At 54.6% G+C, this 19,234-nt stretch overlaps 1 protein-coding gene across 1 annotated transcript in view; it reads left to right on the top strand.

Moving 5' to 3' along the window:
* The window catches only part of LOC120299896 (SCO-spondin-like), a 176,814-nt gene that overhangs the window by 26,678 nt on the left and 130,902 nt on the right, over window positions 1-19,234 (top strand). The window contains exons 17-26 of the mRNA XM_039325184.1: window positions 1,667-1,919; window positions 5,915-6,095; window positions 9,309-9,403; window positions 9,513-9,769; window positions 9,862-9,996; window positions 12,404-12,606; window positions 12,768-12,895; window positions 14,479-14,588; window positions 16,374-16,529; window positions 19,023-19,116. Of these exons, the coding sequence (XP_039181118.1) occupies window positions 1,667-1,919; window positions 5,915-6,095; window positions 9,309-9,403; window positions 9,513-9,769; window positions 9,862-9,996; window positions 12,404-12,606; window positions 12,768-12,895; window positions 14,479-14,588; window positions 16,374-16,529; window positions 19,023-19,116 (1,612 nt within the window). The remainder of the gene's footprint in view (window positions 1-1,666; window positions 1,920-5,914; window positions 6,096-9,308; window positions 9,404-9,512; window positions 9,770-9,861; window positions 9,997-12,403; window positions 12,607-12,767; window positions 12,896-14,478; window positions 14,589-16,373; window positions 16,530-19,022; window positions 19,117-19,234) is intronic.

Here is a 19,234-nt window from a genome sequence, read left to right as displayed (position 1 = left end):
TGTCCTGGGAAGTTACTGGGAGCAGGGAGGAAGGGGGTGGGGACCACTGTCAAAGGAGGAAAGGAAAATCTGAGGGGGGGGGCTAACCAAGGCTTTGTTTTGGAGGGGTTGGCCCGGTTCACAATTTCTACACAGGCTTTGTCACAGAGTGCCCACCCCACCCAACTCAACCCACCCCAACCCAACAGAACCCACCCCACCCTAATCCAACTCAACTCAACCCAACAGAACCCACCCAACTCAACTCAACCCAACCCAAAAGAACCCACCCCAACTGAACCCAACCCAGCTCAACCCAACTCAACAGAACCCACCCCAACTCAACCCACCCCAACCCAACAGAACTCAACCCAACAGAATCCACAATGACCCAACCCAACAGAACCCACCCCAATCCAACCCAACAGAACCCACCCCACCCCAACCCAACAGAACCCACCCCAACTCAACCCAACCCAACAGAACCCACCCCAACTCAACCCAACCCAACAGAACCCACCCCAACTTAACCCAACCCAACAGAACCCACCCCAACTCAACCCAACCCAATAGAAGCCACCCCAACTCAACCCAACCCAACTCAACCCAACTCAACTCAACCCAACTCAACCTAAACCAAACCAACAGAACCCACCCAACTCAACTCAACCCAACAGAACCCACCCCACCCCAACCCAACAGAACCCACCACAACTCAACCCAATCCAACAGAACCCACCCAACTCAACTCAACCCAACAGAACCCACCCCAAGTCAACCCAACTCAACAGAACCCACCCCAACTCAACCCAACCCAGCTCAACCCAACTCAACGGAACCCACCCCAACTCAACCCACCCCAACCCAACAGAACCCACCCCAACCCAACAGAACCCACCCCACCCCACCACAACAGAACCCACCCCACCCCAACCCAACAGAATGAACCCCAACCCACCCCAACTCAACACAACTCAGCCCAACCCAACAGAACCCACACCAACTCAACCCATCCCAACCCAACAGAACCCATCCCACCTCACCCCACCCCAACCCAACAGAACCCACCCCAACCCAACAGAACTTATCCCAACCCAACAGAACCCATCACAACTCAACCCAATCCAACAGAACCCACCACAACTCAACCCAACCCAACAAAACCCACCCCACCCCAACCCAACAGAACCCACCCCACCCCAACAGAACCCACCCCAACTCAACCCAACCCAACAGAACCCATCCCAACTCAACCCAAACCCAACAGAACCCACCCCAACTTAACCCAACCCAACAGAACCCACCCCAACTCAACCCAACCCAACAGAACCCACCCCAACTCAACCCAACCGAACTCAACCCAACAGGTGCTTGTGCGTGCGTGTGGACATCCATCTGCCACAAAACCATCCCCTCTTTCCCCCTCTCCCTCTAGGGCAGGGGTAGGCAACCTGGGCTCTTTTATGACTCGGGGACTTCGATTCCCAGAATTCCTGAGCCAGCATGGGAGTTGAAGTCCACGCATCGTAAAAGAGCCAAGGTTGCCTACGCCCTGCTCCAGGGGCTGCCAACCCGGAAAGTCTCTAGGGGCTGCCCGCCTTGGAACGGGACATCGTTGCAAGCCCGTCTACGGCGGATATTCACGATGGAATCCACACCCCGTGACCTTTCCCCTCCATCTCCTCAGCGATGCAGTGCTCTGGGGGCCAGGTCTACCAAGAATGCGCCACCCCCTGTGGAAGAACCTGTGCCGACCTTCCCGCGGAAAAGTTCGGCGTCTGCGAAGACCTCCGCCCTGCCTGCGTGGCTGGATGCAACTGCCCGGAAGGTCTGGCGCTGGACCACGAAGGGCAGTGCGTCCAACCGGCCCTGTGTCCCTGTCTGCACCAGGAGAAAGCCCACCCGCCCGGTAGCAAGATTCAGAGGAGCTGCAACAGCTGGTAGGTTGCAACCGGGAGCAAGGAGCTTCACGGGTTTGTACAAACGTAGCGTTCCAGGGCTTCCGTCCGCGCAGAGACCTCCCGGCGACTGAGGAGGGGGTGGACAGGGTTTTTCGGACAACGGTTTTTCTCTCTGCTGCGCCGAAGCGAGTGGTGGTAGGTGGGAGGCGCAGAACGCCGTCGGGGTGCAAAGGCAGAGAGAGACTTCTCAGAATGCGGGAGCGAGAAGGAACCTCCGGCGTCGTGCTTTACGCCGGTCCATTCTGTTTTCTGGACTGGGCAGGGGACAGTCAGTCACCCATGTAGAAACAGTGAAACTATCTTCCCAACTGCATGATGGTTGTTGTTGTTCTTCTTCTTCTTCCTCTTTCTCTTCCTCCTCTTCCTCCTCCCCTTCCTCTTCTTCCTCTTCCTCTTCTTTCTCTTCTTCCTCTTTCTCTTCCTCTTCTTTTCCCTCTTCCTCTTCTATTTCCTCTTCTTTTCCTCTTTCTCTTCTTTTTCCTCTTCCTCTTCTTTTTCTCTTCCTCTTCCTCTTCCTCCTCTTCCTCTTCCCCTTCCTCTTCTTCCTCTTCCTCTTCTTACTCTTTCTCTTCCTCTTCTTTTCCCTCTTCTTCTTTTTCCTCTTCTTTTTCCTCTTCCTCTTTCTCTTCTTCTTTTTCCTCTTCTTTTTCCTCTTCCTCCTCTTCTTCCTCTTCTTCCTCTTCCTCTTCCTCCTCTTCCTCTTCCCTTTCCTTCCTCTTCCTCTTCTTTTTCCTCTTCTTCCTCTTCCTCTTCTTTCCCTCTTCCTCTTCTTTTTCCTTCCTCTTCCTCTTCTTTTCCTCTTCTTTTCATCATCTTCTTCCTCTTCCTCTTCCTCTTCTTCTTTTTCCTCTTCCTCCTCTTCCTCTTTGTCCTCCTCCTCCTCCCTTTCTTCTTCTTCTTCTTCTTCTTCTTCTTCTTCTTCTTCTTCTTCTTCTTCTTCTTCTTCTTCTTCTTCTTCTTCTTCTTCTTCTTCTTCTTCTTCTTCTTCTCCTCCTCCTCCTGTCCTGCTCCTCCTCCTCCATTTCTCTGGGATGATACAAAGTCTCCTGTCTTAGCTAGATGATTAGACTAGAAGACCTCCATGGTCTCTTCCAGCTGTAGACTTCGATTCCTGCACCACCACCACCAGCTCCTCCTCCTCCTCGCAATCCCTACTCCCTTCTAGCCCTGATGACGTTCCCTAGTTTGGTCATGAAACATCTGCAAGGAAACCACCCAGCTCAGAGAGCACCAAGGACCCCACAGTCCATCCTCCTCCCCCACTTCTCCCCGTCTGCTCTCCACAAACCCACCCTCCCTTCCAGCACTGATGATGTTCCCTAGTTGGGTTATGAAACGTCTGCAAGGAAACAACCATGGTCAGAGAGCACCAGGGACCCCACAGTCATCCTCCTCCTCCTCCTGCTCCTCCTCCTCCTCCTCCTCCTCCTCCCCCCCTCCTGTGATCAGTTCCTTCAACTCTAGGTAACACCAGAAAGACATTGCCTTCTACGTCAAATCTCCCTTGGAGAAACGGTTTTTGTTGTTGTTGTTCTTGGGCGACCAGGCTGCAGCCACGATCCCGGCGCTCCCAGGTCCTTGCACACAACACACAGACACTCTACGCCTCCCCCCCACCACGGGGCGCCTGCTTCACCGCGCTTCGATGGCGTGGCGAGAGGCGTTTGATGAAATCACCCTGTGACCTGTCTACTTGTCTCTCCCAGGATAGGTTGATTTCATTGAATGTCTCCGCCACCACGAGTCCAGCTGTCGCGCACGTGTGGACGTGCTCCCGCCCCCCCCCCCGGTGGAGAGACCAACCCAGGTGGAGAGCGGCAATGTAGGTTCCCCCAAATTTTGGGGTACCAGGGATCGGTGACCTGGAGAGAGTTGTTTTTTTCCCCGGACCAGAGGGGCCGTGGTTTTGTGTGCTACCCGCATCCCGCGGATGGGGCTTTGCTCGTTTCTGCGGACCGGTTGCTGGCGTACCGGTCCACAGACCGGAGGTTGGGGACCCCTGCTCTGCAGGACCAACGGGATGGACGTGGGTGCCCCAGGAAGTCCTCAAGTGGGCGCAGCTTGAGACCGAAAGATTGTGGAGCCTCAGCCCGGAGAGCACCGTCTTCACGTGGCCCGTCCTGCGAAGTGTAGGTAGTCCTTGGCTCACGACCACAATGGAGCTGTTGCTAAGCGAGACATTTGTGAAGCTAGTCGCCTCGTTTTGCGACCACCACAGTGGCCCCCAGGATTAACTGGATCACTGTAGTTGTTCGATTAATAACATGGATGTTTAGTGAATTTGGCTTGTCCAAAGTTCACAACGGGAACACACAACTTCGGGACACGGCGACCGTCATAAATACAACTCCCTGCGGTCGTTAAAATAATAACAACAACAACAATTAACAAAACATAATCATAATCATAATCATAGTAATAATTTTTTATTTAGACCTGCAAAAAATATCATTTGCCTGTAAGCAAAAACTGGTGGGATCATAAAATAGAGAACGTCATAAAAAATGATAAAATTAAACTGCTCTGGGACTTCAGAATTCAAACAGACAAGCACCTGCGACATAACACCCCAGACTTTTTTGTCTTTCTTATCGACAATTGTTTTGTCGATAAGAAAGACAAAAAAGTCTGGAGAGTGGACGTGGCAGTGCCTGGAGACAGCAGAATAGACGAGAAATAACTGGAGAAGATCACAAAATACAAAGACCTACAAATAGAAATAGAAAGACTGTGGCAAAAGCAAGCAAGGGTAGTACCAATAGTCATAGGCTCCTTGGGTGCAATCCCAAAACAACTGGAGCACCACTTGAACACCATCATCGGCATTGACAAATCTGCTATTAGTCAATTGCAAAAGGCGGCCTTACTAGGAACTGCTTCCATCCTGCGACGATACCTGTAATACCATCAAACATCCACATCTGCCTATCCCAGGTCCTGGGTAAGGACTCGATAGGTAGACAAAATGCCAAATCCAGTCTGAACATCTGGCTGACTGTGCGATGATCCATAATAATAATAATAACAACAACAACAAAACAACAACAACAATAATAAGTAGAGTTGGAAGGGACCTTGGAGGTCATCTAGTCCATCCCCTTGCTCAGACAGGAAACCCTACCCCAGGGGTGTCACTCAATTTCATTGAGGGCTGCATCAGCATTGTGGTTGCCCTCAGGGGGCCGGGTGGGAGTGGCCAGGGTGGGTGTGGCCTACTGGGTGGGCGTGTCCAGCTCTACATCGTTTGCGTCAAGGGTGCCCGTGGGGGCCTGGGCAGGAGTGGGACAGATCTGAGGGTCTCTGGCAGAAGGGGGTGGAACTGGGGCAAGTGCCAAGATGGCCACCACAAAATTGTACACTAGTTCCCGGCTGGCCTGGGCCAGGGCCAAGGCAGCGGGAGCCGTTCCCTCACCGTTTCCAGGATGGCTTCGTGGGCCACATGAAACCTCTTTGCGGGCCGCCTCCGGCCCCTGGGCCTTGTCTGCCCTAGACCATTTCGGACAAATGGCTGTCCAGTCCCTTCTTCAAAACTTCCAGTGTTGGAAGTGACACGACGTGAAGTGAACCCAGCTTCCCCACTGACTTTGCTGGCGAGAATTTGGCAAAAGGGGGTCACGTGACCCCCGGGACACCGCGACCGTCGTACATACGCGTCAGTTTGCCAAGCGTCTACATTTTGATCTTGGAACCCTGGGGATCGCAATGGTCGTAAGTGTGAACAGCGGTCCTTTGGTCAGTGCCGTCGTAGCTCCGAGAGGTCACTAAACCAATTGTTGTAAGTTGAGGATCACCTGTACGTGGGTGCCAAATGCTCCTGGGCTCGGTGGGGCTTTTCCAGATTTGGAGAAGCGCCCTCAGCTGCTGACGTTGGGCAACGCGGGGAAGCAGGCGGACGGTTGGCGAGGGCTTCCGACATCCGCCAAGGGAAACGAGCTGGCGTCTACATTGGTCACCCGCTATGTCCTGTGTTTCAGCGTTTGTGCGAACGGAGCCTGGAGCTGCACCGAGGAGACCTGTCCCAGTGCGGTGCTTTGTCCCGGAGAGCTGATCTACGCCGTCGACGTCTGCCTCCTCACCTGCGAGAGTCTCCAGAGTAACCTCAGCTGTGACGGCGCCTCCGATGGCTGCGTGTGCCCTCCTGGCACCGTTTTCCTGGTGAGCAGTCCAGAAACACCATTCCTACCATTCGGGAATATCGATTCTCCACCTCTCCAGCTTTGGGAGAGATTTATGGATCCCCTGGGATCTGCCATATCCTGCCTTGGTCTGTTACAGGTAGTGTGAGGGGGGAAGGTATGTTCTCCGAGGTTGTGGGTTGGGTTCTGAACATTTTATCACCAGGCTAGGTAACGTCTTCGGCGAACTTCTGTGTCGGCACTCTTCTCTTGATAAGGGTTTCAGGTGTGGGTATGTTGAAGGAGGGTCTTGTGAAGGGTCAGGGGTGAGTCCTCAGTGAGAGGCTGGTGATGGCTCTTGCGATGGGGAGGTCACATCAAGTGAATTGTATATCTCCACCCCATGTCCTTTCGGCGAAGCAGTCAACGTGATGTGCCGGTGCCTGGAAGATGTGAGGGTCTGGATGGGGGTGAACAGGCTTAGACTCAACCCTGACAAGACCGAGTGGCTCTGGGTCTTGCCCCCCCAAGGGTCATCCTGATGGTCCATCATTAGCCCTGGGGGAGGGTTAAATTTACCTCCCTCGGTGCAGGCACGCAACGTGGGTGTCCTCCTGGACTCACAGCTAAATTTGGAACAACATCTATTGGCTGTGGCCAGGGGGACCTTTGCCCAGGTTCGCCTGGTGCACCAGTTGCGGTCTTATTTGGACCGGGAGGCTCTACTCACGGTCACTCATGCCCTTGTCACCTCAAGACTGGATTACTGTAATGCGCTCTACATGGGGCTACCCTTGAAGAGCGTTCGGAGGCTGCAGTTGGTTCAGAATGCAGCCGCGAGAGCAATTGTGGGTGCACCAAGGTACACCCACGTGTCACCTATCCTCCGTGAGCTGCACTGGCTTCCTGTGGGTCTCCGGATGCAATTCAAGGTGTTGGTTATCACGTTGAAAGCCCTTCATGGCTTAGGACCAGGTTACTTACAGGACCGCATACTGCCGCACAGTTCCCAGAGACCGGTGAGGTCCCACAGAGTGGGCCTCTTTCAGGTCCCGTCGGCCAGACAATGTCAGCTGGCGGGCCCTCGGGGAAGGGTCTTTTCTGTGGTGGCTCCGACCCGGTGGAATCGACTTCCCCCCGAGGTTCGAACTACTCCCACCTTGCCGGCCTTTAAGAAAGCCATTAAAACTCTCCTGCTCCGGCAGGCCTGGGGTTGATGTCCCCGGGGGGGGGGCGGGATCCGACTGGACACGCTGTAAGAATGCACATTGTTTGATTGTTATATTTATTGTTTTAATTTTGTACACCGCCCTAAGTCCCTCGGGATTGGGCGGCATATAAATTTTATTAATAAAATAAATAAATAATAAATAAGATCATAGGGAGGTGAAGTGCTGGTTGATGGGGGATTGCGCGGGATGGCTGAGGGTCAGTGCTGTTCTCTGGTTGGCTGGATTCTGAGGGTTTTGTCAGTGTGTCTGTTGAGGGAATTGCTCGTAGGGCGCCCAACTTTGATGAACGTACAACCAGAACGGGACTTTTAGGCACGGACCCTTGGCCACACCTCCTTCGCTTTCCGCCTCTCATCTCAGCCCATTTACAGCATTCCTCCTCTGCCCATTCTCCCTGACCAATGGGCCCGTGGCCCTCCACCCTGCGCCCTTCGGCCTGGCCCTTTTGCCGAGGCAAACTTTGGCTGCACAGGACAAATAGCTGCCAGCCAATTGGGTGGCAGGCAGAAGTCATGGTCCTGTAGGGGCAGCGTGCGATGGGAGAGAGCAGCTGTGGTGTGGGGCGGCAGGTGAACAGTGCTAACGCGGCTTCTCCGATTGTGGGGGGCCGGTAAGTGGGTGCGCAGGCAAATGGCGGGGCCGGCACAGCTTCTGTGATTGCAGGGGGGGCGGGCGCAGGTGAACACCAAGACGATTTTCCAGAATTTTCCAACCTCTCCTGCTGGGGAGAGATCTAAGGATCCCTTGGGACTCTCCCATATCCTTCCTTGATCTATTACAGCAGTGGTTCTCAACCTTTTTAATGCTGCGACCCCCCAACCGGTCGTAAGTCGAGGACTACTCAACTGGTGCAGCACCGTTTGCAGAATGGGACTTTTCACGGGCTCAGCAGGGCAGAGACAGCCTGGACAATTCCTATTGGCTTTGGAAAGCCAATAGAATTAGACTCTATTCAAGAGAGTCTATTCTATTGGCTTTCAAAAGCCAATAGAATAAAAGGGAGTAGCACAGCTAAGGAAAAGGGGGGGGGGAAATGGCGGACTGCGTTGTTTGGCGACCCCCATGAAATGGTCTTTCGACCCCAAATGGGGTCGCGACCCACAGGTTGAGAACCACTGTATTACAGATAGTCCTCGAATTTTCTTCGCGTGACCGTGGAGATTCTCCAACGGTCATAAGTGTGAAAAATGCTCATAATGCCCTTTTTCGGTGCCTTTATAGCTACGTGAACAGCTGTAAGTGGACGACTACTTATCTAGCAAAATGACTGTCCTTTAACCAAATCTTTAGGCAGCTCAGAATCATGGGGAACAATTCTCCCCAAACAGAAAACGACGTACAATTGTTCATTTAGTGATTATTTGAAGTGATAACTGGACTCGAAAAAGTGATTTTTCACACTTAACGACGGTCGTAGCATCCCCCAGGGTCGCCTTATGAAAATTCAGACACTTGGCAACTGGCTCGTGTTTATGACGTTGCGGCGTCCCTGGACCGTGTGATTCTCCTTTTGCGAGTTCCTGATGAGCAGTCAACAGATTCACTTAAGGACTATGTGTGACTAACTGAACAACTGCAGGGATCCACTTAATGGCGACAAGGGAGGTTGTAAAACCCTCGCTTCGCAACTCCCTTGGTTAGCAGCCAACGTTTAGGACTCAATTGTGGTCGTGCGTTGATGCCTATCCCTGTACTGGCTCCGCAACAGGTGCACGGTTTTGTTGATGCGCACTCGCGCCCAGCCACCAATAGCCACGCAAAGGAGAGGTACCCTTGACAATCTTTCCAAATAGAAGCAGTGGCACGTACACGAGCTCTGCTCATGCTTTGCACACTCCACGGAGGGCATCAACGAAACAGATTCATCCCAGCTTCACAGCACTTGGGAGCCAGCTGAGTTGTCCCCTTGTGTATCTTTGCGTTAATCCTGTGGTTTGCATTCTTGCTGCAGGAACCTCTTCTTCCCCCTAACTTAGCCAGGCAGGCAGACCCTCCACCTCGCCCCTTCTGTCCTCTTGCAGAACGAGCACTGTGTGTCCCCAGAGGAATGTCCTTGTCACCACAACGGCCACCTCTATCTGCCCAACGAGACCATCGCTAGGGATTGCAACACCTGGTGAGGACACCTCTGCTCAGGCCTGCGGGGGAGACTGGGAGGGATGCCGTTGCCCAAAGCAGGGGTGCCAGGGGCTCACAGTCCCCTCCCTCCCTCCCTCTTTCCCCAGCATTTGCAGAAAGCAGCGCTGGGAATGCAGCCACCACCGCTGTGCCGCGACCTGCGTGGCCACCGGAGACCCCCACTACATCACCTTTGACGGGCGGGCGTACACCTTCCTGGGGGACTGCGAGTACATCCTGGTCCGCGAGAACAGTGGCGCCTTCACCGTCACGGCCGAGAACGTACCCTGCGGCACCAGCGGCACCACCTGCACCAAGTCCGTGGTGGTGCTGATGGGGAGCATGACAGTTCACCTACTTCGAGGTAAGACAGCCATGGGCAGTTAAGGAGGCGACCGTACCCCTCGGCAGCTTTGCCACATCCTTCCTGACCTTCCCTCTCTCTGCTTGTGCTAGGAAAGGACGTGACGGTGAACGGTGTCTCGGTCCGGCCCCCCAAGACCTACAGTGGGAATGGGCTGACCTTGGAGAGAGCTGGACTCTTTCTGGTGCTCCTCACTCAGACGGGGCTGACAGTGTTTTGGGATGGAGGTGAGGCTGGCTACGAGATCCTCCCTTCCCACATGCTAGTTTTAACCCAATCGGAGCCTCTTAAATCCACTCGTCGTGGGGGGGGGGCTCCCCAATTCCTGAGGAACCTCTCAAGGTTGCCCACCACGGCACTCCCTCAACGTGCGATGCCTGCTAGTTGGGTTTGCACAGAAGATGCAGGTTTGTTGCGGCACACGTGAGGCCTACCAGGACTGAGCAAGGTATCCGCTTACTATGCATCATAGGCCGCTGGATCAGTTGACAGGTTGTCTATGCTGTGTCCAGAAAGAGACACAACCTGCACACTCCCCCAGAGGTCTCTGTTGACCCTCCGTCAACCTCCAGCTCGAATATCCAAATAAAGCCAAAGGATACTTTCAGCATTGAAAAACATACTGGTTTATGGAAAACATGGCATGCTATAGGCCAGGGGTGGTGAACCTATGGCACACGTGCCAGAGGCGGCACTCCTAGCCCTCTCTGTGGGCACACGTGCCATCACCCCAGCCCCACCTGCCCCTGCGTCTGCCTCCTCACCAGCAGCCCCCCCACAGAGAGTCACCTCCAGGCGCGGCCCGTGCAGAGCAGTGCACCAAGGATGTGCCAGCCAGGCAGCAGAGAGAAGACTCCGCCCTCGTGTCCCATCATGCACAGATGCTACGGGTGCGGGCAGAGGGCATGGCCGCTATGGTGCTGTTAGGACGCCTGGGTGATCTGCTGTGGTGGGCCATTTAGGCGGGTGGTCCTGCAGGCAGGTGGGGCGGAGCGGGAGATGGGGAGGGGCAGGGCAGTTTTTGGACACTCGGTGTCTACTCGCGTAAGTGGTTGGCCAGAGCGCGCATATGTGCACGTGCACTGACCCCCCTCTTGCGCTAGTGTTGCCGTGAGTGTCACATGGGCTCTAGCATCGCCGTGCGCCTCGCACGGACACTAGCGTCACTGCGAGTACTGCCCGGGCGCTCGCACCGCAAGCATTGTGCAGACGCTAGCATTGCGGCAAATGTCGCCGCAAGTGTTGCGCAGACGCTAGCGTCGCCCTGAGTGTTGCACAGTTTGCTAGCATTGCCGCAAGCGGCACATGGGCTCTAGCGTTGCAATGAGCATCGCATGGATGTTCACGGCCCTTTTTCCGGCTCACGCACGCTCGCGTCCCTGTTCGCGTGTGCACATGCACGTGTAAAGGCGCCTGCCCCTCCCTCTCCCTCCTGGCCACCACCCCAGAAAGGTTGGGAACCTCTGCTCTAACTACAGCATACAACAATGACATTCCCAGCCCAACCCGCAAACCCCAGATGGCCATCTAGATCAGTGGTTCTCAACCTTTTTAATGCCGCGACCCCCAACTGGTCGTAAGTCGAGGACTACCCAACCTGTCGTAAGTCGAGGACTACCCAATCAGTTGTAATTCGAGGACTATGCAACCAGTCGTAAGTTGAGGACTTTCCCTGCCTGGGAGCGCTGCGCATGTGTGGTGCCGCCTCCTGTGCCGGCCAAGGTGTAGCTTGCAAGCAGCAGAGATGGCGCAGGACAACCACCGGCTGGGCCACCAACTGGCCCAGCCCAAGGGAGCTAAGGCACCCGCCGGGCCCCACGTGTGCCAGCAATCCTCCCTGCGCCTGCCGACCTCCCACCTCCCACCCCTGGCCCTCTTTTACTTACATGTTTAGTAGTTGCTCAGCAGGGAGGGGTGGAAATTTCCAGACAGCTCACCCTCGCTGCAGACAACTTGTAGCACCGTTTGCAGACTGGGACTTTTGGTGGGCTCAGCAGGGCAGAGATAGCCTGGACCATTCCTATTGGCTTTGGAAAGCCAATAGAATGAGACTCTATTCAAGAGAGTCTCTTCTATTGGCTTTCCAAAGCCAATAGAATAAAAGGGAGTAGCACAGCTAAGGAAAAGGGGGGGAAATGGCGGACTGCGTTGTTTGGCGACCCCCGTGAAATGGTCATTCGATCCCAAATGGGGTCGCGACCCACAGGTTGAGAACCGCTGACCTAGATCGTGTGAACACATTCACTTTGTTAGGAGAACTGCCGGTTATCTTCTTCACACCTGCTGGAGTGTCCTTGAAAGGTTTCCAGACAGCCTTGTTTCAGCAAACGTCCAAAGAACTGTAACCCAATCGAAAGCATCCTTTCACTCACCCACCCTCGCTCTAATGGCATGATGAAAACATAAAGGCATGTAGCTGCCAAATTTTCACTCTCGACACCCTTGTCATCTCTCATTCTGTGGAGGTCTTGATGGACCTCGTTCAGGGCTGAGATCGGATAGTTCTTGAAAAAACAAACAAACCCGAAGCCGCTGTAGATTGTCTCAGGATCCTAAGCCCAGATCAAGATCCTAAAATGAAGCCAACTCCTCGCTGCTGGGCCTCAGCCCCTCATCCTGTCCCTGCCTTCTCAGGCACTCGGGTCTACATCAAGCTGGAGGCCAAATATCAAGGCCGAGTGGCAGGACTCTGCGGGAACTTTGACGGCGACGCGGAGAATGACTTCTCCAGTCAACAAGGCATCGTGGAGCCCACGGCAGACCTTTTTGGCAACTCCTGGCGCATCAGCCTCCTGTGTCCCGAAGTCAACGCGGAGGACTTTGAGCATCCCTGCACGGTACGACCTGTGATTTGCACCAATGGGGGGGGGGAAGTCACTCCCTGGTAGGAGTGGATGGACGCGCGCATTCCAGGTATCTGGATGGTCCCTCGGTGGTTGCAAAATCGGGAAACAGGACATGGGCGCTCCCACAACTCATTATCCCTTGCCTCCCCCAGGTGAATTCTCACCGTGCGACGTGGGCTCGGAAGCGTTGCGGGATCCTCCTTCAGGATCTCTTCGCCCGCTGCCGTGAGGAACTGCCCTGCCAACAGTTCTATGAGTGGTGTGTTTTCGATGCCTGCGGGTGAGTGAGGGTCAGCTGGAGAGGGCGGGGGGGGGGGCAGATAAGGACCCTGGGTAAAGCTCTCCTGCCAGAGAGAGCTGGTAGGAAGGAGAAAAAAGGTGTATCACCCAAATGGATGTTTCTACGTACCTGCCGAAGGCTGCTGAGCCTGGTCCTTCACCTCAGCACGGATAGGAAGTGATGTGCCATCCTTGCCAGCTAATCCTGGATAGGAAGGAAATTGCTTTCCCATTTGTGCTCAGAGGCCGCCGTGGGAGGTTCTTCTCCCGTTGAGTGCCGTGCCACCGTTGCGTGGGATGGCACACATCCCTCAGCCTGATGAGACCGTCGGGCTTGGTGCATGGGTAAAATTCATGGGGTTGTGTCGGCCCAGAGGAACTTGGTTCTCGACGTCCCTAAGAAGAGTCAGCCGTGGATAATTGATGTGCAGAAAAAAAGGCCCAGATTCTCAGCAGAAGCTTTAGAGGTCATGACGATTCGACATTTCTCAACTTCAAAGAGACGTATGGAGGCGTCCTATCTCTGATACGCACCCAGAAATAATTGGGCTGCGTTCATCCCTCACCCAAACCTCTTTTATTTGAGTTTGCAAAAGGGTTTACACCATAACTTGACCAATTGAAGTTGGTTGATGTAATGGCTATGGTCCCCCCCCAAAAAACCCCTAACAGATTTAACCACATTTGGAGTGGGGGTGCTGAAAAGAGCTGTTGTTTTTAATTTTCAGCATTCACGCTGGGAGATGCTTGTGAGGTCCAAAAGACAGAGTTTGTAGACTATTTAGCTCAGGGGGTCCCCAACCTCTGGGCCACAGCCCACTACCGGCCGGCAGCCTATTGAGCTGAGTGGGTGGCTGGCTGATGCATGCGTGCTTGCGTGCCCGTACACGTCCCTTTGTGCAAGTGGCGCCACGAGCATTGTGGGCCTTCACGGCGCCCCAAGCGAGCATCATCACGGGCACTTGCGATGCCATTCACACGAGCATTGTGGTGGGTGGTTCGAGGCCCCTCAAGTGTGCGTCGCTGTGAGCATTCACGGCCCCATACTCGCGCGAGGATTGTTGACGTTTGCGGCCACACTCACGGGAGAGTCCCCAGGGGTGTTTGCAGCCCTGGTTGTGTGAGTATCATTGCAGGCGTTTGCAGCCTCATTCGTGCAAGTGACAGGTGTTTGTGAGCATGCACGGGCACGCACGTATTTACCCATCCCGCAAAACCATTCATTCTTTTCTCCCCCCCTCCCCTCGCTCCGAGCCACCACCTCCGAAAGGTTGGGGAACTCTGAATTAGCTGTGACAAAGTCAGGTTGCCCGGTGTGCACCACGAGGAGGCTAAGATCTACGTTGCCCGTGTTTAATTGTATTCATCACTCGAATGGCGGCGTTTTTAAAATAATTCACTGCTCCGGTGTTTTATCCTTTGGTGCCCGTTTTATAGGTTGCTTCTGGCAGGTTTTACGCGCCGAGCTGCATTTTCGCTCTGCCGTATAAAATAAACCAGTGGGTCCTTGGTGACAGTGCAGGGTGCCTGGGGACTTGCTGCCCCCCCCCCCGCTGATCTCCTCTCTGCCTCCTCTCCGCTCAGGTGTGACTCTGGCGGGGACTGTGAGTGCCTCTGCACAGCCATTGCGACGTATGCCGAGGAGTGCATTCAGCGAGGAGTCCCCGTACGCTGGAGAAGCCAGGATCTCTGCCGTAAGTTTTGGAGGAGGCTGGGAAGACAAGACCCTCTCTGGGATGGGGGTCTAGGGAGGGGCTGGCCTTTCCCAGAAGCCCCTCAGAGACCATCCTGACTAAGCAAAAGAGCCCAGCAAGCAAAGTATCCCTGCTGCCCACATCTGCCTGGGGGTCTAGGATATTTAGGCACTGACCCTTGGTCGCACATCCTTCACATCCAGCCACCCACCTCAACTGATTTACAGCCAGCTTTTCTTCTCTGCTGGCCCTCCCACTGGCCATTATCCATGGTCAATGGGCCCTTGGCCTCCCCCCCCCAGTATTTTCAACCCTGCCAATTCACCCAGACACTATTTGACCCGGATCTTTGGCTGCATGGGACAAATTACCACCAGCCAATCGGGTGGAGGGTGGCAGCGATGGTGCTGTGTGGGGGTGGTGGGGGTGATGACCGCATGCCATTCCCTTTCCTCCCTCCCAATGACAGCAACCTCGCGCCGTCCCCCTTCCCCCCCCGTCCGCAGCATCGCCACCCTCTCTCCGTCGCCGTTCACCACCCCAACGCCAGTGGTCGTGCACCGCTGCACCTCTCGCCCTCTCCCCCAGCCTGCCACTGATCGCATGGCACGCTGTCCCCCCCACACACAGCTCCCTCGGTCGCCCTCCCCAGTGCCATCGCTGCTGCCCCCCACCCGATTGGCTGGGGCTGTTCTGTCCCAGCCTACGTGAGTCCTTGTTATGCTCACAAGGAGAGACCCCTCTTTCAACAAGCAGTCAGGAACCGCAAGAAAAACCAACCCCTTTTATTAGTCACAGACCTGAGTCAATGTCCAAGGCAAACAAAACACAGTTCACAGAAACTCGATCCTCAACACCTCCCATACCTTCCCTTTTTTTATGCAGCCAAGATGTGGCTTCCTAATGCCTTCTCCTTTGCCTTTGGAGCCACCCCATTGCATTTCCTCTGTCCTACTCGCTTTTCTTGCCTGCACATTCATACATCCGTGATTTGTCCCAGCTGTTCTTCATCACCGTCCAACTCAGATTCCCAGCACAGCTGTGTCTCAGCCTGAGTGCGAGTAGAGGGGCCGGGCTCCTCATCCGACTGTAAGTCTTGGAGCTCCTGAGAGCCTTCCTCTGGCTCTGATGTCACTCCAGTCTCCTCCTCCTCCTCCTCCTCCTCCTCCTCCTCCTCCTCCTCCTCTAATTCCTCAGACTCAGCTGCCGGATCCACTGGCTGGCGAGGAATCACAACAGGGGACTATTTGTTCTGTGCAGCCAAAGGCCCGGGTCAAACGGCGTCTTGGCCAATGGGCAGAGATGAAGGGCCGGGGACCTATTGGCCATTGTGAATGGTCAGGGGAGGGCCAGAGGATGAGTCAGGTACGAGTCATCAATGAGAGGCTTGTGATGGGTACCTAGCCTGGTAACGAAACATTTGGGAACCAACCCTCCAGCTCGGAGAGCAAACATTCACCCTCAACTCAATGATTGTAATTCTGGGTTAAATTGTGGTTGTGAGTCCAAGGATTACCTGTACTCTGGGAATCGCTAGGGAGGAACCGTCTTAAAACTCTCTTCCTCCTAACCAAACTATCTAAGCTTTGCTGTCTCACGTTCCTTTGGAATGCGGCTCTCCCCTCCCTCCTGGGAATCCAGGCTACATTCCACCGCATCTGGTACTTCCCTGGGTTTGAGGGTGAAAACAGTCCGGGGAACGATCTGCCAAGTTGAGGGGGAGCCTTCTCCCAGACCTGGCCCGGGCTTTGTCCACCTCCCCACCCTCTCCTCCGTTGCTAACAGCCCTACAATGTGATCATGGGATGGAGTATGACCCCTGCGGCCCGGCCTGCCCGCCCACCTGCCAGAACTTCGGCCTGGAGCCCGCCGAACACTGCCCCATGGAGACAGCTTCCTGCGTGGAGGGGTGCTTCTGCCCGGAAGGCAAAGTCCTGCATGGTGAGATCGGAGAGGGGCAGCAGCCTTGGGGTAAAGGGGAGGGCGGAGCTGCCAGGTGCCTGTGGGCAGAGGCAGGGGAAGAGGGGGAAGCGGGGTGTGTGGAAGGCCTTCCTTGGGACTGTGGCAGGGAAAATGGAGACAATCAGCCTAGGCTGAGGGGGTTAGGGTTAGGGGTTAGGGTTAGGGTTAAAGGTTAGGGGGTTACGGTTAGGGGTTAGGGGTAAGGGCTAGGGTTAATGTTAAAGTTTAGGGGGTTATGGATTAGAGTTAGGGTTAGAGTTAGGGGGTTAGGATTAGGGGATTAGGGTTAGGGGTTAGGGTTAAAAGTTAGGGGGTTAGGGATTAGGGGTAGGGGTAGGGGTATGGGTAAGGGCTAGGATTAGGGTTAAAGGTTAGGGGGTTATGGATTAGGGTTAGGGTTAGAGGGTTAGGATTAGGGGGTTAGGGTTAGGGGTTAGGGTTAGGGGTTAGGGTTAAGGGGTTAGGGTTAGGGTTAGGGGTTAGGGGGTTAGGGGGTTAGGGGCTTAGGGTTAAGGTTAAAGGTTAGGGGGTTATGGGTTAGGGTTAGGGTTAGGGGGTTAGGGTTAGGGGTTAGGGGCTTAGGGTTAGGGTTGGGGGTTAGGGTTAGGGTTAAGGTTAGGTTTAGGGGGTTAGTGTTAGGGGTTAGGGGGTTAGGGTTAGGGTTGGGGGTTAGGGTTAGGGTTAAGGTTAGGCTTAGGGGGTTAGGCTTAGGGGTTAGGGTTAGGGTTAGGGGTTAGGGGGTTAGAGTTAGGGGTTAGGGGGTTAGGGTTAGATGTTAGGGTTAGTGGGTTAGGGTTAGGGGTTAGGGGGTTAGGGTTAGGGTTGAGTGTTAGGGTTAAGGTTAAAGGTTAGGGGGTTATGGATTAGGGTTAGGGTTAGGTTTAGGGAGTTAGGGTTAGGGGTTAGGGTTAGGGTTAGGGTTTAGGGGGTTAGGGTTAGGGGTTAGGGTTAGAGTTAGAGGGTTAGTTTAGGGGGTTAGGCTTAGGGGAAACCACACTGTACACTGTCCATTGTACACTGTGACATCTGTACACTGTCCACTGTACACTGTGACATCTTGAGACACGGCTTCAGGCTGAGACATCTGGGAATGGACTGTAACTTCCTATCATCCCACACTTCAAGTAAGCGTTCCCAAAAACACCTTCTTTGAATGTGATTGGATGATAGGATGGGGGGAAGGGGGGAGGACGGGAGGAGGATGGGAAGTGACTTAGAAGGGGGAAAGTTACATTTGGGGAATTGGGCATGCGAATTTCAGCTGTGGCGTGGCGCTACTGCAATCCCCTTAACTTCTAGTAAACTATACCTTTCTCGACCAAATGGCGTTAAGGATCGTTCGTGCTTAGAGATTCAAGCTGGGACAGGACTCAGAGAGAGAGAGGGAGGGAGGGAGGGAGGGAGGGAGATTGAGAGGGAGAGAGAGAGGGAGAGAGAGGGAGAGGGAGGGAGAGAGAAGTGAGAAAGAGAGGGAGAGGGAGAGAGGGAGATTGAGAAAGAGGGAGAGAAAGGGAGAGAGAGATTGAGAGAGAGAAGGAGGGAGAGAGGGAGGGAGAGAGAAATTGAGAGAGAGAAATGGAGAGAGACAGAAGAGAGGGAAAGAGAGATTGGAAGAGAGAGATTGAGAAAGAGAGAGAGAGAGTGAGAGGGACAGAGAGAAGGGAGGGAGATTGAGAGAGAAAGGGAGAGAGATTGAGAGAGAAGGAGGGAGAGAGAGGGAGGGAGAAAGAAATTGAGAGAGGAGAGAGACAGAAGGGAGGGAGAGGGAGAGGAGATTGAAAAAGAGGGCAAGAGAGAGAGGGATAGAGAGAGATGGAGAGAGTGACAGAGAAAGAGGGAGAGAGATTGAGAGAGAGGAGGGAGAGACAGGGAGAGAGAGATTGAGAGAGAAAAAGGGAGAGAGATTGAGGAAGGGAGAGAGGGAGAGAGAAGGAGAGAGGGCGAAAGATTGAGAGGGGGAGAGTGGGAGAGGAAGAAAGGGAAAGAGTGAGAGAGAGTTTGAGGAAGAGAGAGTGAAAGAGTGAGAGGGACAGGGTGGGAGAGAGTGAGAGAGAGAGAGAGAGAGAAAGAATGGGAGAGAGGAAGAGAGAGATTGAGAGAGAGAAGGAGTGAGAGAGAGAGGGACAGAGAGAGATTGAGAGAGAGGGAGTGAAAGAGAGTGAGAGTGACAGAGAGAGGGGGAGAGAGAGAGGGAGAGAGAGATTGAGAAAGAGACAGTGGGCAGGGGCAGTTGTGGGATGCTTAGCCTGCAGCCCAAGACCTCCACCCTTACTTAGGGCAGCGGGTCTTGAAAACCTTGTGGCCAGATCCACAGGAGGTGACCGAGACAGTCCCTGACCGAGAAGTCCTCTTCAGGAGGGTCAGTCCCCCCCCTCCCCACAGATAGGCACGACGCCCCTCTGGCGCTGGCGGGGGTCTCCTGCTGTCCTCACCACTCCGCCCTCGCGCTCCCTCCCTGCTCTCCCCTGCCAGGTGGACGCTGCATCGATCCGTCGGAATGCCCTTGCTTCTGGGAGGGTGTCTTGTTCCCGCTGGGGGCACTGGTGACGCAGGAGTGCAGGAACTGGTAAGGCGGCAGGGTTCTTGGGGGAGGGCCCCTCAACGCAGGGGAGGGGGCAGCCCCGTTTGCGTTCCATCCAGATTTGGGCCCTCCGTCTCCTGCCTCCGGGGACAGCCAAAGGGGG

Source organism: Crotalus tigris, unplaced genomic scaffold (assembly GCF_016545835.1).
Source record: "Crotalus tigris isolate CLP2741 ecotype Arizona unplaced genomic scaffold, ASM1654583v1 scf7180000024320.386069, whole genome shotgun sequence".
NCBI classification, from domain to species: domain Eukaryota; kingdom Metazoa; phylum Chordata; class Lepidosauria; order Squamata; family Viperidae; genus Crotalus; species Crotalus tigris.
Note: the sequence above shows the minus strand (reverse complement) of the source record. Positions and strands in the feature narration are given on the sequence as shown.